This window comes from Pseudorca crassidens, chromosome 5 (genome assembly GCF_039906515.1).
Source record: "Pseudorca crassidens isolate mPseCra1 chromosome 5, mPseCra1.hap1, whole genome shotgun sequence".
Classification (NCBI taxonomy): domain Eukaryota; kingdom Metazoa; phylum Chordata; class Mammalia; order Artiodactyla; family Delphinidae; genus Pseudorca; species Pseudorca crassidens.
In genome coordinates, this window is record NC_090300.1 from 62,766,475 (window position 1) to 62,792,221 (window position 25,747).

Here is a 25,747-nt window from a genome sequence, read left to right on the forward strand (position 1 = left end):
CACAACTTAGATATACGCCTTTCAGAAATGTTTAGTTTCAGAGAAAGGAATCAGGTTTCAAAATAAAGAAAAAGTAAGATGAGGAATGAAGACTCAGGGTACGTGGATATCAGATTTGCTGAAGAGATCTATTTTTTATTCTGCTATGTTTCTTGGATTTTATTTTAGCACCAACAGTTTCAAAATCAGATAAGATTTCCTGGGAGTGTGGCCAGAAAATAAATTGGATTTCAGTCATTTATATTATTATGGTTTTACAGCGTGTCAGGTACTGTATGGAACATATACACTACCTGAGAATCCCCTTTTCCTCCAAAGGTTGTGCTCTGATTTCACACCTAGATACCATATACCTTATATGAATAAAAACAAAACACATGTACCAATTGCTGTTATGATTAGTTTTATACTTGCATTTTTTCCATCATTTGGTAGGTCTGTGTTAACCTTATTATTAAATGGGCTGAAGTTGTTTTGGCCAGTGTGTAGTTCCTGCAAGCATATTTTAAAGGAAATAACACTAACTGTAGCATTGGGAAGCTAGTCCTGGCTTTGCCACTAACAGTTGTAACCGACAATTACCAGAAATGCTAAGTAACTAACAATCTGTGCCTCTGTTAGTGACATGATCTTTCCTTCTGACTTGACAACAGTGTCATGAACATAAACTACGCTATAAATCAGAACATGATTTTCTTTTTTTAGTGAGAGGTTCTGGTTAAAGACAATACAAACACTTGTGACTGTGCAGCTCTTTCCAAACTTGCCTTTTGTTTGGTCTGTTTTTAGCGGGGGAGGAGGAGAGCTTCTGTTGACCTGGAGACCTCGACCGCTGGGATAGGAGACTGGCTGCTGCTCTGAAGAGCAGCAGACACTTCACAGAAGGCTTGAGGTACAGCATTTAGACTGTTCCCAACAAGTCTGTCGCCCACGCCTGCCTGCCCTGGCTGGTGACATCCAGTTGCTCTGCTTCTCAAAGGGCTCCCCTTGCCTCTGGAATGGCTCTTGGAGATTGTTGCAGATTCAATTTATTCAAGTTGTCTGGGATATTTGTTGTGATGCAGGACAGCACGGCTAGAGCTTCTGGGTTGCTCTTTTTTTTTTGTGGTACGCAGGCCTCTCACTGTTGTGGCCTCTCCCGTTGTGGAGCACAGGCTCCGGACACGCAGGCTCAGCGGCCATGGCTCACGGGCCCAGCCGCTCTGCGGCATGTGGGATCTTCCCAGACCGGGGCACGAACCCGTGTCCCCTGCATCGGCAGGCGGACTCTCAACCACTGTGCCACCAGGGAAGCCCTGGGTTGCTCCTTTAAAGGCATTTTGGAGCCTCAGAATTCAGTGTAACCAACACATTTTACAGTCAGGTGTGAATGGTCAATAAGAAGAAAGCATTTCTTCAAGCTCTATGTATTGGTGTCTATTTTAATTGTGTGCACAAGGGGGTGGGAAGTGAGAATGAAGAAGCAACAAATGATCTTTTCCATTACTAAGTGGGGTAGCATCCTACAAGCTGTGGACAGGGCCTTCGAATGGATCAAATAGACTATTTAAAGCCATACAGAGTCATAGTTGGGAATAAAGTCAAGAATTTGAACTCTAAGTCTCTGGATTTTTAAGTTTTTATGTAGATTGTGATTCACTTGTACAATTATGCTTACTTAAAGGATGCATGGATAAATGCGTAAACGTTCACCCCATTTCATCATCTTTTTTTGTTCTCTAATAAGTCAATGTTAGTCAAAAACTTTCACTGCCCACAGATATTAAACTTGCTAGCTTCCTATAAAAGAGAGCTCCTAGCTCTGGTTAGAGTTTTAGTTTCTGATCTCTACTTTTGACTTACAAGGTCACCTTATTTTAAAATTTCAAAATGGCAAGCATAGCTTTAGGGTCTAGTTTCCCATTTTTATTCATCATACTTGTTCCTCCAATTCTCTCTAAGTGGGTATAGCAAAGGCAGTTTACAAAGGATCTGCAGCTGTATCAGATGAACAGCACACCAATTATCTACAATTCTTTGGGGTTCACTGAGGAAATGAGAGAGATAAACGGAAAAACAACACGTCTCACTGCAACTAACTTAGTCCACTAATTGGTTTGAGGATATAATTTCCATTATGATAACCTTACTTTAGAATTTTTTAAAAAAGGAAGTGCTAGTCTGTGTTTTAATGAGACACTGTATTAATTGTCTACTGTGAGCAACCCTGTAACCTTAATAATAGAAAGGTATTTCTTTTTTTTTTTTTTGCGGTACGCTGGCCTCTCACTGTTGTGGCCTCTCCCGTTGCGGAGCACAGGCTCCGGATGCGCAGGCTCAGCGGCCATGGCTCACGGGCCCAGCCGCTCTGCGGCATGTGGGATCTTCCCAGACCGGGGCACGAACCCGTGTCCCCTGCATCGGCAGGCAGACTCCCAACCACTGCACCACCAGGGAAGCACAGAAAGGTATTTCTTATGCAGAGAACCCAGTGTTAAAATTTGGCAACAAATCTGTGTTCTCATTGTCAAGAGTCAGAAATTTAAAAAAAAATCAAGCTTTTTTATGACTTATTACACACTTCAGTTTTCTACTTTGAGATGCTCTGAGAGGTTCAGAAACTTGTCCAAGGTCACACAGGTAAGGAGTGCTATAACTTGGATTAATAAGGCCAGAAACTATCAAACTCTTAGAGGAAAACATAGGCAGAACACTCTATGACATAAATCACAGCAAGATCCTTTTTGACGCACCTCCTAGAGAAATGGAAATAAAAACAAAAATAAACAAATGCGACCTAATGAAACTTCAAAGCTTTTGCACAGCAAAGGAAACCATAAACAAGACCAAAAGACAACCCTCAGAATGGGAGAAAATATTTGCAAATGAAGCAACTGACAAAAGATTAATCTCCAAAATTTATAAGCAGCTCATGCAGCTCAATAACAAAAAAACAAACAATCCAATCCAAAAATGGGCAGAAGACCTAAATAGACATTTCTCCAAAGAAGATATACAGACTGCCAACAAACACATGAAAGAATGCTCAACATCATTAATCACTAGAGAAATGCAAATCAAAATTACAATGAGATATCATCTCACACCAGTCAGAATGCCCATCATCAAAAAATCTACAAACAATAAATGATGGAGAGGGTGTGGAGAAAAGGGAACACTCCTGCACTGCTGGTGGGAATGTGAATTGGTACAGCCACTATGGAGAACAGTATGGAGGTTCCTTAAAAAACTACAAATAGAACTACCATATGACACAGCAATCCCACTACTGGGCATATACCTTGAGAAAACCATAATTCAGAAAGAGTCATGTACCAAACTGTTCATTGCAGCTCTATTTACAATAGCCCGGAGATGGAAACAACCTAAGTGTCCATCATTGGATGAATGGATAAGGAAGATGTGGCACACATATACAATGGAATATTACTCAGCCATAAAAAGAAACGAAATTGAGCTATTTGTAATGAGGTGGATAGACCTAGAGTCTGTCATACAGAGTGAAGTAAGTCAGAAAGAGAAAGACAAATACCGTATGCTAACACATATATATGGAGTTTAAGAAAAAAAAATGTCATGAAGAACCTAGGGTAAGACAGGAATAAAGATAGAGACCTACTAGAGAATGGACTTGAGGACAGGGGGAGGGGGAAGGGTAAGCTGGGACAAAGTGAGAGAGAGGCATGGACATATATACACTACCAAACGTAAGGTAGATAGCTAGTGGGAAGCAGCTGCATAGCACAGGGAGATCAGCTTGGTGCTCTGTGACTGCCTGGAGGGGTGGGATAGGGAGGGTGGGAGGGAGGGAGATGCAAGAGGGAAGAGATATGGGAACATATGTATATGTATAACTGATTCACTTTGTTAGAAAGCAGAAACTAACACACCATTGTAAAGCAATTATACTCCAATAAAGATGTAAAAAAAAAAAAATTTCCCCATGTCTTTGAAACCATAAGGAAAATGTGAAGATCATCTACTTAGTCAAATAATGTTGTTACATTCATTTCACTCATAGTAATATAATTCATGGGGATAAATAACAGATGATTATTACTTCATGTAATAAGCAAATCATGCAATTAACTGATAAAAGAAAAATCCAAATCCACATGGCCAAATATTACAACTAAGTATAAAAAAAGCAGGGTAAATATAATACTAGTCTAATGTTCCGGTAAAGTTGGATCAATAGATTTTTCCTCCCAAAATCCAATTTCATAAATATATCATAAATTCTACATATCATTTATTGAAATTGCTTTTTTATTGTATTAAGTAATATATCAAAATGTTAATTTACTAAATTTTAGTTTAGAGTTATAAAATAATAGTACTGGGGAAAGATTAAGATTCTGTTTAGTCATTCTGTGGATGAGAAAACTGGAATTCATAGAGATTAAGAGGTGTTCCCCAAATCATTCACTAGTTAGGGCAGAAAGAGGCCTGGGATACAATCCTCTTGCCTACCGGCTCACACAATTTCTTTGGTTCCCCACACCTGCCCCCTTCCCTTTTTGTTATTAATCAGACAGCAATTTGAATGCATATATTACTCAGGATTAATTTGTTTTTAAAGGGAATACTCCACTTTCATAATTTAATTTAATTCCATCTTCAAAGAGCCTGGATAGGATTCTCAATCTATACTGGTCTATGGGAATCTCCAGAAGTTTAACTCAAACCAAATGAATTAATTCAGGCTAATTAAAAGATGAATTATGATTTATGACTTAATCCAACTAGTACTATTCACCTACCACGAGCAGGCTCTGTACTAAGTGTGTTAAAAAGATGAACAAGACATAGCTAAGAGAACTCACCAGAAAGCAGGGTGAGGGGATGTGAGACAGATGTCTGCACAGGTGCAGGGTGCTAGGAGCGCAGAGAGGAGGGTATCTACCCCTGCCCTAGAGAATTCAGGGAAGACTCCTTGTAGGAAATAACCTTTAACTCCTTTAACTGAATTTTGAAGGATGAACAAGGATTAACCAAGTATTGGTTACGGATGAGGATGGTGGGTGTTCTGGTTAGAGATCATCTTGGGAAAAGGTCAGAGGCATGGAAGCATGGGTGAAGTTTGGGGAAGTGCCAAAATGTAGCAAGACAAGAGTCCAGGGTGCTTATGGGGAAGCGGTAGATGAGAAGACCAGATAAGTAGACCTTATAGGTCCTATTTTATTTTGGAGGCTAGTGTTTTCCACACGTTAGTGTGCACAAAACTCAACTGCAGAGTGTTAAAGTGAGGATTCCCAGGCCTTACCTTCATGGAGCCTGATTCAGTAGGGCTGCAGTGGGTTCCAGTTACTTGTTTTATTTTTGTTTGTTTGTTTGTTTTTTGCGGTATGCGGGCCTCTCACTGTTGTGGCCTCTCCCGTTGCGGAGCACAGGCCACGCGCAGGCTCAGCGGCCATGGCTCATGGGCCCAGCTGCTCCACGGCATGTGGGATCTTCCCGGACCGGGGCACGAACCCGTGTCTCCTGCATCGGCAGGCGGACTCTCAACCACTGCGCCACCAGGGAAGCCCCAGTTACCTGTATTTTTAACAAACATTCTAGATAACTACTCTAGAGAAGACTGCACTTGGAGAAACACTGTTATAGATGATGGTGTACCCTGATAGGAGTTTAAATAGAAGGGTGATATGATGAAGTTAATGCTATAGTAAAGAGGGTGGTAAGGTACATGTGACCCTGGTAGCAAAGGGACTAGTTGGGGAGCTATAGTGACTCTTCAGATAAAGACACTAGAGCGATCTAAGATGGTGACTGTGAGGATGGAGAGACAGGGTAGAGTACGAGTGAATTAGGAAGTAAGTGCTGGAGCATTTAGATTTAATTTGGGGAGTGAGAGAGAAAGAAGAGTGGATGAGAGAGAAAGAGGAGAGGATGGTTCCCAGCTTTCTGACATAAATAACTGAGGAGGTGGTGGTCCTACTAAACAATCCAGGAAAATAGAAGGGGTGGGCTTTATGGAGGTTATTGGTGGTGATAACGAGCCCAGTTTGGAACATGCCGACTTTGATCAGGTAGAGGTACTGGTATTTAGTTGGGAAGAAATAACTGGTTTGTAGATACATATTTAGGCTGAGCATAGACGCCAGATGAACTACGTTTTCAGCTTAGTTTAACAATTCTTTACCTGCAAACAGGTTATCTATTTAAACATTTATTAAAAATGGCAGAATCATGTGCAGAACAATCCACAGATAAAATAGTAATTTTTGACAAGCGAAGTACAGAGTACTTGTACTTTAATTCTTAACTAGACGATTAGTTAAATGAGTGCTTCCTTGATATAACACAGAACATTTACATTCTTTTCTTATAGACTCTGAAACCAGGACATGATCACATGAATGTGCTAGAAGTTGATCTCTGAAAAAATTAATTTTAACAAAATCAACTATAAAAGAAAACATGATTTTTATTTTGGTACTTTTAATTTTATATTGCATTAGTTGATCAATACTATTACATTCTGATTTTTATAATGTTATTTCTTGGCCTTCTACTCCTAAAGTAATGGAAAGTTTAAAATTAATTTAAAGAAATTAGGGAATGGTGGTTCCACTTTAAGTAGATATTTTAATATCAGTTGAGATGAGTAAGACCTATGCATATTTCCAGTAATCTTGACCCTGCCGTTTACTAGCTCTCTTTCAAGAAAGCTGGTATTTTCTCTTTCCCTGCAAAAAATGAATCTCTAAGAGCGGAAGAAATAAGAGAGCTCCCCCAGATAAGTATTTTTCAATACTAAAGTCAGGTATTTTAAATATGGGTTTAATACAGGTTAAAGTCTTAAAGTAAGAACTTTTATAATAGCAAAGTACAAAATAAAACATAAAAGAAAAATATTATATTTAGGTAAGTGGCAGATTTTGGGGGGGATATTTTGATTTAGTTTATACATGCAACCCAAGATTCTGCTTCTACACATGCAACACACAGTGACTACCTTGGGATTCTGAGCTCAAGTTAATCCCACAGCCTTACTTTCCTGGCTTTCTGGGCATTTCTATTCTAGGGAGGCTTTCTGCACCAAAAGATTGGTGTCTTACAGCTGTTTGTACTCCACTAGGAGAGTGCACCCCATCACAGACAAAGGCAGTCTCAAGGAACTAAGTTAATATACACAGATGTTGAGTTTAGAGAATTGATAGAGCTGTATGGATTTAGCATCTGTCTTGCATAAATGTCAGGAAGAATGCATCACAGATTTCTACCCTCTAAGGCCATGCAATGTTCGAGAAAACTTGCAAAATCCTTTTGTCCCCTGTTAGTCGAGTCATTTTGCATTAGCTGAGTTACTGACATGGAGACGTGGGCTGAATTTGCTATTCAGGCTCAAGCAATAGAATAAAAAACCGAAGACCCAGATTCTGGTCCTCAGTCTCCAACTGATTTGATTAGAACTTTGGGTGAGACAGTCAAGCCCTATGGGCTGCATTCTCCTTATCAGCATGACAAAGATAAAATATCTATCCTTTGACAACCTTACTGAAGCATTTTAGAGATTAACTTTTATGAGGCTCTCACAAAAAGTGACTATTGTAGTAGAGATAATCAGTATTCTATCACAGCTGAGAGTTCTGCCATATTGCGGATAGCTTTGTCTTAAAGTATCTCGTGTTATTTGCAGAATGGGGAGGAGAGGTACAGCAGGATCCTCCTAAGTAGCATATTCTTTAGAGATTTAGGAGAGGTTGATCTTTAGTTTCATAAGAAATAACAAGTATCTTGATGTTAGGAAAGCTTTTAAATTTATTTTCCATGATATGGTTATTAGTAAACTGGAAAAATCTGCCCTGACCAAACCCTCAGAAATGCATTAGATCACTAATTAAGGGCCTGATAATAATAGAATCCTAGAGCTGTAAGGAAAGCCAGTAATATTCTAAGCCAACCATCTTCCATAAAGACTAGCAAACTCACATCCAATCTGTGATTGAATACCTTTGGTAGAATTGAGTTCATTTCTCCACCTTTCATTATACACCTCCACACACATACATATGGTTGTACCTATTGGTTGTCCACGGATGTCTGTATCAGAGGGCACAAGTCAGGTCTGAAATCCAACCCTCTAACTCCACCCGCCAAATCCTATGCCTGGGTGTGGTATTGTGTCCTCCAGGGAAAAGGAGAGTCTTTATGTATCCAGCCCACTCAGAGAGGGACTCTTTTTATAATTTGCCCAGAGATGGCACATACCACTGGCATAGTTATTTACTCTCTCCCATTAGAGAGAGCTTTGACATGTGACTTGAATCTTTTTACCCTGTATCTGAATGAGAAGAATTACTCTTCCATATCTCAGGCTCCCATATCAGAGTAACTGTGGAAGACATAATAATAAGATCTACATATTTAGACAGGCTCACAAAATAGACACATCCCCTGGATGACCATTGTGAGTGCAGCTCCTTCCTTGGATTCCTGGAAAAATGTGTGTGTGTGCGAGTGTGTGTATCTGGAAAGGTCAAGGCTAGAGGTGTAAGCAGTCCTTACAACTGGGTGTAAGCAAATGACGTCCTCCTAGGACAGTTCTAACGATGATGTTCTGTCATCTCAGTGGTCTCAGGGGTGTGTGTGTGTCTTAGCACTATTATCAGAATCACTGTTGACAATTAGCTGAGGTGGTGAGGAGGTGTCTAGAACCTCCTAGACACCTCCTCCTTTTTTTTTTCCCTCTCTTGGAATCGGTGGTTTAAAAATGTCTGTGCAGGGGAGGGGAGCCCCTTGAGGAAAGGAAGGTGGACACCTGGGGCCCTTTGGTGTAGGCACAGAGGTGTGGGGGAGGGGAGCTGCCCAAGGCTCACACCAAAATCTCATAGGTGGTGCCACCTACCCCTGACACCTTCTTGACTCCTCCCCCTGTGGGGCTACTGAGGGGTGGCTGGCCTGGGCCAGGGGATTCTAGAGGCATGGATTCTAATTCCAAGTGACCTTGGCCAGTTAGCGATATAGTTAGAAACCATTAGGAGAATCTATTCTATTTCTAAATCTGAAGCCCCAAACTGTCCTCAGGCTTTAAAAAGGTTGAACCCATTAAACTGCGTAGACTGCTTTGACAATGGAGTGTTGCTTAATTCCAGTGGCAATCTAATTATAAGGTTTATAAGGTTTCCCTGTAATTGATTCCCTTTCCAGTGTGTGAAAACTTCACTTGATATATATTCACTTCTGAAACTCATGGGAATAGACCAGATTCTGGGGCCATGTGTCTTAGAATCAGGAAGACCATGCCAATTGCACTTTGGAGTCCTTATTCAGGACAGTAAGGGACTCTTCTGAGTATTTCAATTATTCATTCTTTTATTCTTTCTTTCATCCATTCATTCACCAATTCATTCTTTCATTCATTCAATAAATACTACATTACTAGTATGTACCTAGCACTTCTAGTCTCCAGGGATATAAAGATGTATTGAATATATAGTCGCTGCCACAGAAGGGCTTACAAGTAGCTGGGGAGACTGACAAAAATAAATATTTAAAGTTAAATGTTAATTATGGTATAAATGATGGATATAAGATGCTAAGTAAGCATTAAGGAAGACATCCCTAATTCTGCATTGTGTGTGGGGGAGGTGGGAGGGTGCTGGTGGAGGCACAGGGCAGCACTCACGGAGGAGATAACGTTTGGGTGGAATATAAAGGATGAGTAAATATTCAGTGTACTGGAGGCAAGAGTTTTGGGATGGGGAAATGAAAAAAAAAAAAAAAATCCAGAACTGTGAGAGAAGAAGAAAATCAAGCATCTGTCACTATTGTAAACAGCCAAGTATAATGGGCACTGCTATGGCTAAACTCCTTCTTCCACATACAACATATATGAAACACTTTGCTAGCTCTGTAAAAACATAAGAGCTTACTCTATCAAGTTACCAATGGCATTTTTCACAGAACTAGAACGTCCCTGACTTCAGACTATACTACAAAGCTACAATAATCAAAACAGTATGGCACTGGCACAAAAACAGACACATAGACCAATGGAACAGGATAGAAAGCCCAGAAATAAACCCACGCACTTATGGTCAATTAATCCATGACAAAGGAGGCAAGAATATAAAATGGAGAAAAGACAGTCTCTTCAATAAGTGGTGCTGGAAAAACTGGACAGCTACCTGTAAAAAAATGAAATTAGAACATTCTCTAACGCCATATACAAAAATAAACTCAAAATGGATTAAAGACCTAAATGCAAGACAGGATACTATAAAGCTCCTACAGGAAAACATAGGCAGAACACTCTTTGACATAAATCATGGCAATATTTTTTGGAATCCATCTCCTAGAGCAATGGAAATAGAAACAAAAATAAATAAGTGGGACCTAATCAAACTTATAAACTTCTGCACAGCAAAGGAAACCATAAACAAAATGAAAAGACAACCTATGGAATGAGAGAAAATATTTACACATGACGCAACTGATAAGGGCTTTATATCTAAAACATACAAACAGTTCATACAGCTTAATACCAAAAAATGGGCAGAAGACCTAAATAGAGATTTCTCCAAAGAAGAAATACAGATGGCCAATAGACACATGAAAAGATTCTCAACATCTCTAATTATTAGAAAAAAGCAAATCAAAACTACAATGAGGTTATCACCTCACACCAGTCAGAATGGCCATTATCAAAAAGTCTACAAATAATAATGATGGAGAGGGTGTGGAGAAAAGGGAACCCTCCTACACATTGGTGGGAATGTAAATTGGTGCAACCACTTTGGAGATCAGTCTGGAGGTTTCTTAAAAAACTAAAAAAGAGTTACCATATGATCCAACAATTCCACTCCTGGATACATATCCAGAAAAGATGAAAACTGTAATCTGAAAAGATACATGCACCCCAACGTTCATAGCAGCATTATATACAATAGCCAAGACATGGAAGCAACCTAAATATCCACCAACTGACAAATGGATAAAGAAGATATGGTATGTGTGTGTGTGTGTATATATATATATATATATATATATATATATATATATATATATATATATATATATATACACACACACATATATATATACACACACAATGGAATATTACTCAGCCATAGAAAAAGAATGAAATAATGCCATTTACAGCAACATGGATGGATCTAGAGATTATCATACTAAGTGAGGTAAGTCAGACAAATATATGACATCACTTATATGTGGAATCTAAAAAAATGATACACACCTATATGTGGAGCCTAAAATATGACACAAATGAACCTATCCATGAAACAGAAACAGAATCATGGATAGAGAAGAGACTGGTGGTTGCCAAGGGGGAAGGGGTTGGGGGAGGGATGAAGTGGGAGGTTCCGGTTAGCAGATATAAGTTTTTATATATAGAATGGATAAACAACAAGGTCCTACTATATGGCACAGAGAACTATATTCAATATCCTGTGATAAACCATAATGGAAGAATATAAGAAAAAGAATGTATATATAAGTATAACTGAATCTTTTTGCTGTACAGCAGAAATTAACATAGCATTATAAATCAACTGTATTTCAATTTAAAAAAAAACATAAGAGCTAATCCTTACAAAGTCATCACAACGTATGGGTACATTTATTATATTCTTGCCATAGATGGGGAAAGTGAGGTTTAGAGAGGATAAGTTATTAGAGCAAGATCCCACAGATAGTATGTGGTGAATCCAGGATTTGAACTTGGGACTGTCTGAGACTGAGCGCAAGCTCTTAACCAGTATGTTTCTGTAGCCTCTTCAAATGTGAGAGATCATTAAGCAATGTCTGATGCATGCCATCAAAAGCCTTTCAGCATCTTTCCCCCTGCTCCCCGCCTCAGTTTTGGGGAAAGCTATTAATTCCAGAAGTCTGGGCCATCAAGATCTAGCCCTCAGTTTCCTCATATGTGAAATGACAAAGCTGTGCTATGTGAACTCTAAAGACATTTACATCTCCAGGATTCTATTTTAATTTAATCTTGCCCCAAGCTTAAGAACATTTTCTTTTGTCTTACATAACCTTCCTAAAGGCTTATATAATAGGCTGCATATCAATATTAATGACTCAAATGCATAGAGCATCTGGATTATAATCATTCTTTGGATGAATATGAAACACTAATGCGCCCAGTTTTCCACATTAAGTTCCTGCGTATGGAGGGAAAAATGTTCTTATTACTAAGGTACATGATATGTACTTTAATCCCCTGATTAACTACTAAATTCTTCACAGGGCTCTTTCTAATTTCTCAAAAAGATTGGAAGTGAGCAGTAGATGGACACTGATGAATGATGGAGGGATCATTCTACTCTTCTTTGCTGCGTGATTTAATAAACCAATATATTCTAGCTTTACTGTATTCTCCTGCAGGCCTGCATGTAACGGCAGGTAGTACCAAATAAGCACAGGACTTAAAGAGAATTATTTTCTTTTAACTCTTATCCCTCAAGGCCGATTGAACTCTAGCTAGGTCAAGATAGAGAGGTGTTTATTTTACTTTCAAGCAATATCTCTAACATGTTATAGTGGATACTGGCTTTTTAATTTTTTTAACTTTCTCAAATCTAAACTCTATATTTGGGAAACTGTCCACTTTTGGAATATTGGTGGTAAGCAGAAATGCACTTTCCCAGACTACCTTGCAAATACGGTATGGATGTGTTGACTCAGTTCCACCAACCAGCTACACCTGACCCCACTTTGAACTGAGTTTTGGGGGCACATAGTCATGGTAGAACATTCATCCTGGGAGGGGGCAGCAGCTGAAGCTCCAACATGGGGTTTTCATGGTCCCTCCATTTGGAGCCTAGTTCTAGGAGTCTGTGAGTATCCTAATGTGTTTTTTAAAAATATTAAAAAAAACTTTTTATTTTGAAATAATCACAAGCCTACAGAAAAATTGCAAGAATAGTACAATGGACTCCCATAATACCCTTTTTCCCAGATTTACCAATTTTTAACATTTTGCTATGTTTGTGCATTCTCTCTCTCTATGTAATTATATCATGCATATTATTATTTTCAGTATTCCAAATCACTTGAGAGTAGGTTACCTGCACTATGCCCCTTTGCCCCTTCATGCTGCAGCATGTATTTCCTGTGAACAAACATATTCTCTTGCCACAGCCATAGTTTAGTTATCAAAATCAGCACATATAACACTAATCTAACATCTATTCCATATTCAAGTATCAATTGTGCCACACTGTGCTTTATGACAATTTTCTTTCCCAGTCCAAGATCTAGTCCACTATCACGTACTGCATTTAGTTGTCATTGTCTCTTTTGTCTTCTTTTAATTTGTAAACATCTCAGTTTTTCCTTGTTTTTCATGATACTCACATTTTTGAAAAACATAATCTGCTTATTCTATAGAATATCCCTCATTTTAGGTTTGTCTGAGATTTTCTCATGATTATATTCAGGTTGTGCATCCTCAGCAGTACTATTATAGGAATGATGTGTCCTTCTCAGGGCATTGCAGCCAGAGATGGACATCCAGTTGATCACCTTATTGATGATGTTGATTTTGGTAACTTAGTGTGCAATTTCTCCATGGAAAAGGCACGATTTTTTGTTTTGTAATTTATGTGGATGACATTTTGACGTTATATAAATATCCTGTTTCTCCTCAAACAGCCTCTTTCCTCAGATTTAGCATCCATTGACCATTATTCTTGCTTGAATCAATTTTTACTATGATTTTTGCAAAAATGGTGATTTTTCTATCTTCATCATTCTTTCTATGCGTTCAATTGTCCAAATGTACTTCTAATAAATTCCCTTTATGCTTAAGTGAGCCAGAATTGTTTTCTGCTTTCTGAGTTGTTTCTTACAACTAAGAACTCCTGATGGCTTTACTTGTATATTTAGTCAACTAGTTCCAAGAACCTATCAAACCAGTTTACTCAAATGGTCAATCTAGTCAGTCCAAGGAGAGACAGTGAGGAACACCTTTAGGAAATAAAAATGATACAGCTTTTCATGGCACTCCATTCCACTTTTTTTTTTTTTTTCTTTTTTGCGGTACGCGGGCCTCTCACTGCTGTGGCCTCTCCCATTGCGGAGCACAGGCTCCGGATGCGCAGGCTCAGCGGCCATGGCTCACGGGCCCAGCCACTCCACGGCATGTGGGATCTTCCCAGACCGGGGCACGAACCCGTGTTCCCTGCATCAGCAGGTAGACTCTCAACCACTGCGCCACCAGGGAAGCCCACCATTCCACTTTTAAAACAGACGTACAGACCAGACTTTCTTCCACCGTCAGCCAAACAAATGACTACTAAAATTGAATATGTAAAATATCAAATAGGTTCCTTAAGAAACTATTTGATGTTTTACATATTCAATTTTAGTAGATTCCTTAAGAAACTAAAAATAGAACTACCATATGATCCAGCAATCCCACTCCTGGGCATATGTCTGGAGAAAAACATGGTTCAAAAGGATACATGCACCCCAATGTTCATTGCAGCACTGTTTACAATACCCAAGACATGGAAGCAACCTATGTGTCCATCGACAGATGAACGGATAAAGAAGATGTGGTGCATATATACAATGGAATATTACTCAGCCATTAAAAAGAATGAAATAATGCCATTTGCAGCAACATGGATGGACCTGGAGATTATCATACAAGGTGAAGTAAGTCAGACAGAGAAAGACAAATAACATATGATATCACTTATATGCGGAAACTAAAAAAAAGTGATACAAAGAACTTATTTACAAAACAGAAACAGACACACAGACTTAGAGAATGAACTTATGGTTACCGGGGGGAAGGGTTGGGGGGGAGGGAGAGACTGGGAGTTTGAGATTGACATGTACACACTGCTATATTTAAAATAGATAAACAACAAGGACCTAATGTATAGCACAGGTAACGCTGCTCAATATTCTGTAATAACCTAAATGGTAAAAGAATTTGAAAAAGAATAGATACATGTATATGTATAACTGAATCACTTTGCTATACACCTGAAACTAACACAACATTGTTCATCAACTATGCTCCAATATCAAATAAAAATTAAAAGAAAATAGAAGATTAAAAAAAGATCAAATAGTTACACTAACAGCGAAAAGCAGGAAAAAATCAATTTTTGTGACTAAATGCCAAACACGTGGATATTTGAGAACATCTAGTAGTTTATTATAATGCTTACTTTTCACTTAGATTTTTATTGTAATTCAAAATAAAGAGTAAAAAGTGTAATGGGAATAGCACACTAGGATAAGGCAGGCTTTCATTACAGTACTAGCTCTGCTAACTAAGTTTTATGGGACCTTTTGAGCAAGTCTCTTATTTACCGGACCTCAGTTTCCTCATCAGTGAAATGAAATGGTTGAACAAAACAATTTCAAGAGTCCTTCAAATTCAGCATTCTGTGACCTCAAAACTGAATATTACTGCAGTTGTTGGAGACATAAGGAACTGTTAACCTAGAATATTCTAATCCATGTATGGATTCAAGATTATTCTGGTATAAAGACCTAACACCTGTGAGATAACTCCCAAGTTATTCAGAGAATAGAAACATCAGATCAATTTAGAGGACAATTTAGTCTAAAGATGCTACAGCAGTCTTAGGCTGTCTGAGTAGATGTTTTTCCCAGGAGATAAATAATCTCACAGTGCTTGGCAATGGTCAGATCACATCTTGAGCAGTTTGTCTTGCTCCGAGGCCATACTTTCGTGGAGCCATTAAGCATTAGAAATGTCATCATGAGAAACGATAAGTGAACTGGGCTGTTTATCTTGGAGAAGAAAAGATTTAATGGGATGAAGACATAATAGTTCTCTAAATATTTGAAGGCTTATTTTATTCAGATGGAACATAATATGTTTGCTGAGCTTTCCCCAGATGGAAAAACTATAACCAATTGGGCGGAGGTTATGATATCAATATAAGAAAGAAATTTTATTCAAACATAGTTGTGATAGTTGCTCTTGCCAGCTCCTCTCTCAGGTACCTCATTGTGCCTCTGTGATGTCAGAAAACTAGCCAAGAATCTAACTTTTTGCTAAGGTCTCAGTGCAATAGATCAGGTCCTGTTCTCTACGTAGATGTTTTCAGATCAGTACACCCTAAATGTTAATGTACGTATAAATCACTGAGTATCTTGGAAAAGTCAGTTTCTGATTCAGTAGGTCTGGAGTGGGACCTGAGAGTCTGCATTTCTAATCAGCTCCCAGGTGTTTCATGTGCACATAATCACCTGTCCAATCAGATGTTATGTCCCTGCATGATCAGAGGATACCATTCCATATAAGCATGTAGGTTACAGTTAACACCCATGTGAAAGGAAGTAAAAAGATGTTTTGCACCTCTAGCAGCTTCATGTTATGATGTTTAAATGTTTTCCTCTTTCTCATCTTCTTGAAGAGGTTCCATATTTTCTGACCTTTCACTATTTTTGATCACTTTGCATCATGGTACTGGCATGGCTCTGTCTGATGCTCACCCATATACTTTCAGAGAACCAGGGAATATTCCCCCCAGGACATACTGGGTTTTGCTTATTATAGGTCCTTACTTCAGTCAACTATAACCATTTTTGGTGGGACACACAGACATGCACACACAAACACACATGCCATCTCACGGTGCTTTTCACTGGATTTCGTCCACAGGCATAATGGTCTCAGGTCAGAGGCCTGCGTGTGCACAGGGTCACTGTGCTCTGTTCACATTCAGCTCCCCCTTCACTCTTGGCCTCTTCCATTTCCAAGCAGGCAGCTCACCACAGTGAGAACTGGGTACTGTATCCAGCGTCTTCTTATTGTCGTTGCCTCGAGGAAACTTTTTACCTCACCCTGATATGATACCAGTTTTAACCCTCAAGGATGTACAGAGTAATTCTATCCCCTTCTTACATAATAATCCTTCATATATTTATATAAAGTCATCATGGTCTCCTCGAGTCTTTACTTTCCAAGCTAAACAGCCCCAGTTCCTCCTATCATTACTCATATGAAATGGTTCTGAATTCTTCTACCACACCAGTTGCTTTAAAAACTGCATAATTTTTAAGAGGCTGTGTAGGAGTGGGAATTTTGTGGATCCCTAGGTAGATATCTAGCATCTGGCATCACAACAGCACCAATCAGCTCTTGGAATCTCCATGATTTATAGATGACCATATGGCATTCTGTTGGAAGAAAAAGTTTTTGCTACACCACCTCCCACTTACAGAGTTTGTCTGGTTTCTCAGGGGTATCCATGCATGAAGAGGAGCTTTGGGGAGTTGTGTATGCACCTGCAATGCAAACTCTCCTACTTGGCTTAGGTTCACCCCATTTCAGAGCTGTTGGCAGAGTTCTGTGTGTTTCTCTCCTTTTTTTTTTTTTTTGTTGCGGTATGCGGGCTTCTCACTGCTGTGGCCTCGCCCGCTGCAGAGCACAGGCTCTGGACGCGCAGGCTCAGCGGCCATGGCTCACGGGCCCAGCTGCTCCGCGGCATGTGGGATCTTCCCGGACCGGGGCACGAACCCGTGTCCCCCTGCATCGGCAGGCGGACTCTCAACCACTGCGCCACCAGGGAAGCCCTGTGTGTGTTTCTCTTGAATGAAATAGTGGATAAGCAGCCTCTTCCTACCTAAATGAACTCATTATTTTTCATCTGTGAAATTTTTAATGGTCATTATCTAAAAATAACAAAGATGATCAATCTAGTGAAATCTCACATGGAGAATAATAATGGTCTGTATCTAATGGAGTTTTAATAGGAGAAGTAGTATATTGGTACTAATAAGAATCAGTCAAAAATGAGAATATGACACCTAAAGCACAAAGAACAAAATAAAAAATAAACAAGTGGGACTACATCAAAGTAAAAAAGCTTCTGCACAGCAAAAGAAACCATGAACAAAGTAAAAAGAAAACCTATATAACTGGAAAAAAATTTGTAAAACATATATCTGATAAAGGGTTAATATTAAAAAAATATAAAGAACTTACAGCAAATTAACCAAATAACCCAATTAAAAATGGGCAAAGGACCTGAATAGACAATTCTCCAAACAAGATAGAAGAAAGGCTACACGTACATGAAAAGATGCTCAACATCACTAGGCGTTAGGGAAAAGCAAATTAAAACCACAATGAGATATCACCTCACGTCTGTTAGAATGGCCATCATCCAAAAAACAAGAAATAACAAATGCCGGCGTGGATGTGGAGAAAAGGGAATTGTTGCGCACTGTTGGTGGGATTGCAAATTGGTATGGTGACTAGGAAAACAATATGGAGGATCCTTAAAAATAGAACTACTATGTGATCCAGCAATTCCACTTCTGGGAATATATCCAAAGGAAACAAAAACAGTAACTCAAAAAATATCTGCACACCCACATTCCTAGCAGCATTATTTACAATTGCTAAGACATGAAAACAACTGAAGTGTCCACTGGTGGATGAATGGCTAAAGAAGTTGTGGTATATATATATATATATATATATATATATATATACACACACAATGGATTATTACTCAGCCATAAAAAATGAGGACATCATACTATTTGTGACAACATGGATGGACTTTCAAGGCATTATGCTAAGTGAAATAAGTCAGTCAGAGATAGGCAAATACTGTATGATCTCACTTACATGTGGAATCTAAGAACAAATAAACAAACTCAGAAAAAGAGATCAGACTTGCCATTACCTAAGGCAGAGGTGAAGGAGGGGGAATTGGAGGGGGAATTGGAGGAAGGTGGTCAAAAGGCACAAACTTCCAGTCATAAGATAAATAAGTATTAGGGAGGTAATGTACAACCTGATGACTACAGCTAATATTGCTGGATGATATATAGGAAAGTTAGAGTAAAACCTAAGAGCTCTCATCACAAGGAAGAAATGTTCTTCCTTTTTCCCTTCTTTCTTTTTATTGTATCTACATAAGAAGATGGACAGTAGCCGAACCTGTTGTGTCACAATATATGTAAGTCAAACCATCATGTTGTATGCTTTAAACTTACACAGTGATGTATGCCAATTATGTCTCAATAAAACTGGGGAAAAAAACAGACAAAATATACAAAACAATGATTTTTAAACACTGGGAAGAAAGGCCTCACAGGATCCCTGAGAGAAGGGAAACAAATAAGGTGAGCACTGTGATTGCCCTACTTACAGCCGGGAAAGAGTTTCCAGGACATAATGTAGGAAGCGAGGACCCCAAAATGTCTGGTATCCTCGCTAAGTTGAGGAGACAGAGTGGAGGATTTGAGAAGGCCCAGGTGTTAGACTATACAGGGCAGAGTGCTAGGGAGAAGTCTGCACAGAGTGAGAGCTCTGAAGACATGCAGAGGCTTCCCCCGCTAGTCTTCCCCTGAGTTCTGATCATGTATGTGAGGAAGCTACCCTCAGACCATCAGAAAGGAACAGGCAGAGCACTTCTTAGAGCTCAAACAGGGCTATAAAGAGTTCACATGCCCAAAACCAAGTCAAGAAATCTCCTGATGAGTGGGACATCAGATAAAGTACTCAGAAGAATATTACCTCAGAAGACAGGACAAGTCAGCCCTATCCCAAAAAATTCTGGTAGCTTCTAGTATCATGTAAAAACTCTTAAAAGCAAACCTTGAAATGATCAAACCATTTCCAACCATGGTAGTTGTGTCCAAACACAAAACTTAAAAAAAGAAGGAATTAAAAAATATCCAGCACCCAACAATGTAAGATTCGCAATGTCTGGCATCCAATCAAAAAGTACCAGGCATACAAAGAAGCAGGAAAACACAGCCCATAATGAAGATAAAAATCAATCAATAGAGACAGACCAAGAATCATTGATTGACAAAGAACATTCTCCTCCTGCAACGCTGGTGTCACCTCTGTCACAAATAACGTATTTATAAAAGAAAAAAAATGACATTATATGACAATACTGGCAGTGTGCTATATTAGACTCTGGGCTCTGAACAATTAGCCATGGTCTTGATATTTAACCAATAGGGTATTAGCTATCTTCCTGTTTATATTCTGTAAAATATAATAATATATAAGATATACAAATCTTTCTTAACAGGCTGGGAAAAAGTCTTCCGTTTGGTATCCCTGGTAAAGGAGATGGCATGGGTGAGGAGGGGTGGGAAGTGGGTGAGGTGAAGATGAAGGAAGGGGTCATTGAGAGAAATGTAACCCCCAATTCACAGCATCTGGTCTCTGATCCGTGGGTTACATGCTATAGTTCAAGGTGATTTTTTTCCTTCTACAAAGTCTGAATCATAAAAAGGTTTCATATTTCAGAAACTTGGCAACCCCATTTTCCTTATTGGTGTATTTGAAATGACATCATGTTTAGATGTCGCCAAACACTCAGATTGGATTTAGGTCCCATAAGGAAACATTAGGCTGTAGTGTGCCCTCACTGTTAGTGAAGGAAATGCACACCAGTTATTACATAAATGTATCAAGAAATTAATTCTAGAATATAAAATCTTTCAACGGCTCTAACTTATGCCTGTGTTGGCAACATGAGATCTCAATAAAAAGTGTAAAAAAGCAGGCTGCCAGATGTTTTGACTACATGGTGCATCACATCTTAACGTTTCTTAGGTTGGCAGCGGTAATACTAGAGATTCAAGATTTTAAAATTAACAAGTTCTGTTTTAACCTTTTCTTATTCTTTCCTTTAGAAATGTTTTATAGTCAAAACATTTGTATGCTAGAATTTTTTCTTGCAAACACATGTTTTTAGGAAGAATGTTTATAAACCATAAACAAAATCTAGGAAGAACATATTGTGTTTCTTACAGTAAGTCTATAATGTAAACTGTTGGCCGGTATAGCTGGGGAATGAGATTTTCAGGTTAATCAAGTATTCAGCAATATTATACCATAAGTATTATAATTTTTAAGTGCTAGAAGCTCAATATTACTCTCATACCAAGCATGATTTGCTTGTAAATATATAGGAAGGCACTTCGGAATCTCGCTGGAGCTCGTGTCATAATTTTGCACATCAGCTTCACCGTACATGAATTTCCTTCAATAGAGTTCTAGTTAATACTATTTCAGACAATAAATTCATGTCTGAAATAAATTCATTCAAGGAGTATTAATACTGATTATCATTCATAGGAGGGCTTCGAGGAGGAAGGGCAGGTACTATTTGAGCTGGTGGGGGGAGAGGGGAGGGGAGGGCAGTAGCTATCCATGACCAAATCAACAAAATCAACCTCAGCCCTAGGCCGGCATTACCTCATGCTCCTTAAAACAGAACCCTCCCCTGCAAAAAAACTCCTAATTTTCCAAGATTTTCCTCTAAAAATGCAAATATGGTGTGTGTGTGTATGTGTGTGGTATATTGGTATTAATTATATTTTTGTTAGCAAAGGGTTGATAAAGAAATGACACAGGATAGAAAATGGTGGCATCAGGAGGGGAAAAATGGATCTTTTAGAAAAGTGCAAGTATCCATGACAAATATTACCTACTTTACAATTTTGCTTTAGGTATCAGTTATGACAAACTGCTGTTATAGATGTTGAAAAACATTCTATGCCCTTACTTTGGACTGGCTTCCTATGTTCGTTGTTTCTAGTGAACCAAATGAGTCTCCAGTGGCCAGATCTAATGTATTAACATAATTTATGTTATCCAAGCTGTTCCCCTTCATGAAAAATTTTTTTTAAAAGCTTAAGTAAAGTCGTAAATAAAAACACAAAACCCCTTTGGGGGAAGACAAATAAATGGCTACTCTTTGAAGTGTTAATAATTTTATAATTTTTGTCATTTAAATTTTCTTAATTAATGTCTTGTGAAGCCAGAGGGTGTGGAATTTTTCCTCAGCAGGCTTGAATAAGTCAAAAAAAGTCTGTTTTCAATGCCTATAATAAAGATCAGTTAAAATTACGAATAGATTTTTTTTTTTGATTGTCTTCTGAAATAACTTTCTTTTGTAACAAAAAATACTACTGGGGATCCTTTATTAAAAATAAGAAAATCTTAGTTCAAAATTGAAATTATATTGCCTTGTATTTATACCATTTCAGATAAAAGGTTTGGCTAAGGGAACATTCAGAGACATGTAATTATTTTGCTCTAATTGGCAGTGTTAACTCATATGGCCATATACAAATAAGCATCGCAGTGCAGAGCACACAGCTGTACTGGAGGGATTAAGATCACAGGTCATCTATGAGAAACAGGAAGTTGGTTAGAACTGATGCTAAAGTGCATTTAAACACCATTGGCCCCCTGGTCAAAAGGGAAAAAGAAGTAAATCTATAAGTCACTAAAGAAACAACATTTGCTTAAGTTGCTGAGGTGATGAATTCCCCTTGGAAATAATTGCTGAGGCACTTGGAAAACAGCACAACTCTGGGGCCCTACTCCTAAGAAATATACCTGTGGCATTCACTTTGAAACCAAGAAATCTACACTACTATGCTGTGCTATCTATCTGTAATAGATGTCAACTTTTATCTTCTAATGAACTAGCAGAGTAAACTAAATGTGTGATTTTAAAATATTGTGGCTTCTAAAATGAATTCAATTTCTATAATAAACTGGATGAATTAGACATATGTATAAGAATTAATAGACTTTATTTACAAAATCGTTAAGCTGCAGAAACAAAGGCACTACAGGAGTTTTAAATCAGACTATTTTTTAAGACTTCATGTGAACACCTCCCCACTCAGACTGCCTATTTACAAAGCATTTTATTTTAAAATCTCTTGGATACAGAAAAGAGTAGAATTAGAAGGCAGAGCTAATGATTGCCAATATTTTCTGTTTCACTCCTGTTTTAAGGTATCAGCCAAGTAACACCAGTGTTTCAAATGAACTCCAAAGTCGGCAGAAATGTTAGTAAATCTGCTCATCCCTGGTCCACTTTACCAAATATGTATCCAGATTTTAAATCACAAATATTTTGGAGTATTTGGGCTGTGCTGCTTCTCCCTTGTGATTAGAGTCAGGTACGCACAGGAAGATGATACTGTCTCTGATAAGGAAAGATTCTTTATTTAATGTAAATGTACCAACACAATGGAGATTTTGTCTATAGGCTAAATACTATTCTCTGGGAAAGAGACCGGGGTTTTAAAATGTCAGCAAGTAACTATATTATAAATCAGATTGAAATAAGTGGTTTTTTGGGGGGTAGGGCATTCCCACTCAGATGATCGTATCATTTAATAGCTACTAAACTATTAAAGCCTTAGAAGTTAACATCAGTGGTCAATAGTAAAAAGGAAAAAAGTACTGTGCTCTGAAATTTTGGCAAGCATATTGATTACAATATTTAGTAATGTTTCCAAGCTAAGCTTGGCAGCAAAGATTTGTAAGTTTTACTGCAAGCCATCATATTTGCTGTTATAGCAGTACACAAGCAAAAAACATTAAGGCAGGATCATATGCAGAGTCTTACATTTTGTCTATTCTCTCAAAGTGAAATGAAACCCTCAGACATTATTCTAGACAATTCAAGTTTCAGTAACATCAATCCTTGAAGTATTCAGAAAATTTAGTTTAAATTGTTTTGGGGGTGCCTGAGTTTACCAGATTGTTGCTTCAATTCTTCATTCACAAAAACATATTTTCAAACAAAAAATAATGTGGAAAGTTTCAGTAAATTGCCCAAGTAGTCAATTATGAATTTTGTGTGAATGAGCAATTTTCTGAAGACTGACTCCATTTGTTAAAATCTTCCTATTTTTACTGCTGTGGAGAAACTGTTTAGGGATAATAAATAGATAATACATAAAATTATAAGTATCATTATTGGGTGAAGATGAAACATAGAGCTATGGTAATAATCCTTTGTTAAATTTTTTAGCTGTGATTGTTTGAATGCTTCTTTGTTACTAAACTTTCCAATTAGTGTAGCTTTAATAAGAAACATGCAGATCGTATTTATTGTTTATATTTAGAAATATACTTCAGGCACTAATTATTGTCCAACAACTGTGATATAATTCTATTAATAATTTTCAAAACAGGATGATGTCAGTAATACGGGAAATGCTTTTAGAATTCTGATAGTGCTGATTCAGAATTCTTACAAAACTTAGGAATATGATACAATACCATTTTATATAAAAATAATTTATAAGACAAAAGAATTTCCCCAAAGACTCAGAAATTAAATATTGGGTAATACTAAGTCACAAATGCAGTAACATGTTAATTTATCTATTTTAAATTGCTCTAAAGACACAGAAGTAACATCCTCAGTATTCATACACATTACACACCAGGGTGAAAGCACCACATATAACTGTATTTGACCATCTTTGTAATGGAAAGGAAGCCCAAACATTAAGTCCACGACTAAAGCATTTAGGAACAGTAAAAAAAGAGCTCAGTTTATACTTTAGGAAGCTGAGTTAGTATTTCATTTTTTTCCCCTCAAAGAATACACCTGCCTTTATAAGGAAGAACCAAACATGTGAATGAGAACTGGAATCAAGGTTAAAGTAATCTTGCCCAAGAGAGTAGAGAAGCAGTGGCTCAGCTCAGATGAGTTTTAAAAACCAGAGACAGTACCTCCCCTGAAAAACATTAGAGCCTCTTGGATATGTTTGAAATTCATCCTCCTAAGTCATCCTGTGACTATAGGGATAGGTGACAATGTCCCATCATCTGAAGGGGGAAAATACAGCACAAACCATTTAAAAAATTATCACTTTAAAAAATAATACGAAAGTGGCAAAGTGTTCCAACTGCCAAGAAACCTTTGCAGATGATATAGGAAAAGCTTTGTCTTTCCTATTATTGTTTGCCCTTCAGTTGACATACATGCCGAGTTGCATCAATAGGATTACAACGGAAACACGGTCATCTCCAGGTTTCCTCTTTTTGGATTCCTTGATCTTGCTTAAAGAAACAGGCTCAGGGAATGCACAGAAAACAAACTTCCCAGTCAAAGTTCTGAGGTCCTTCCTCCCCTTCTCCCACAGAAACCCGTCTAGTTTTACCTATAGCACCGGACTGAAATGTTATGGTCACGTCACACCACTTCACTTGTTGAACTGTATGAAGGCAGCACTTGACCACAGTAACTTGGTGAACCCCCTGGCTCCTATATTAGTCCCCAAGATCCCTATCCAGTTCGATGGAAATGTCTTACCTGCATGTGTCCCTGGTACATTCTGCTTCAGCTTCTTTAGGGCTCCCTGAGGCTGCCGGATGCTTTCCCCCCCGTGTTGACTTGCACACCAACAGAGGGGAGAAGATGGGTTCTCAGAGGGTGCCCCTGAGCCAGGTCAAGGCTCCAGGTAGCCTGGCCGGCGGCGGCCCCTTGACAGCGCTGCGGGCTGCCGGGAACTGTTCTTCGCTCGGGGTTCTGAAAGCGGACACAGGAGAGCACGCAGAGGAGGCGAGGAGCCCAGGCGGCCACGCTCTCCCGCAGGCGCAGGTCCTGCTCGCCGGGCGTCTCTAAAACTCACTCCTTCTCCGCCGAACACTTTCTCGCTTCCTGCCTGGCTGCCTCATGTCTCTCTCACTCTTTCCACAGCGAACCCTTTCCTCCTCCCAGCCCTGACGTGAGCGCCCACACCAGCCGCCGCCGCCGCTGCCGCAGCTGCCGAGCGGTGCGCGCGCCGCCCTCCCGGCCGCGTCCCTGCCGAGAGGCCGCGGGGCCGGGCACGCGCGCGCGCGTTCCCAGCGGGCACCGGGAGCGGCCGAGGCAGGCGCGCGCCCCCCTGCGCGCGTGATCGGGAACGCGCGCACGTGGCGGCTAAGTGCCCGCGGGCGGTGGTGGTCTTACCAGGTGTTCAGGTGCGGCTTCGGCTT

At 39.0% G+C, this 25,747-nt stretch overlaps 1 protein-coding gene across 3 annotated transcripts in view; it reads right to left on the minus strand.

The window, feature by feature from the left end:
* Positions 1-25,540, minus strand: part of PEX5L (peroxisomal biogenesis factor 5 like) — a 251,762-nt gene extending 226,222 nt beyond the window's left edge. For all 3 annotated transcript variants that reach the window (XM_067738136.1, XM_067738133.1, XM_067738134.1), the window contains exon 1: positions 25,083-25,540. In XM_067738136.1, the coding sequence (XP_067594237.1) occupies positions 25,083-25,103 (21 nt within the window). In that variant the 5' untranslated portion in view covers positions 25,104-25,540. The remainder of the gene's footprint in view (positions 1-25,082) is intronic.
* Positions 25,541-25,747: the final 207 nt, after the last annotated feature.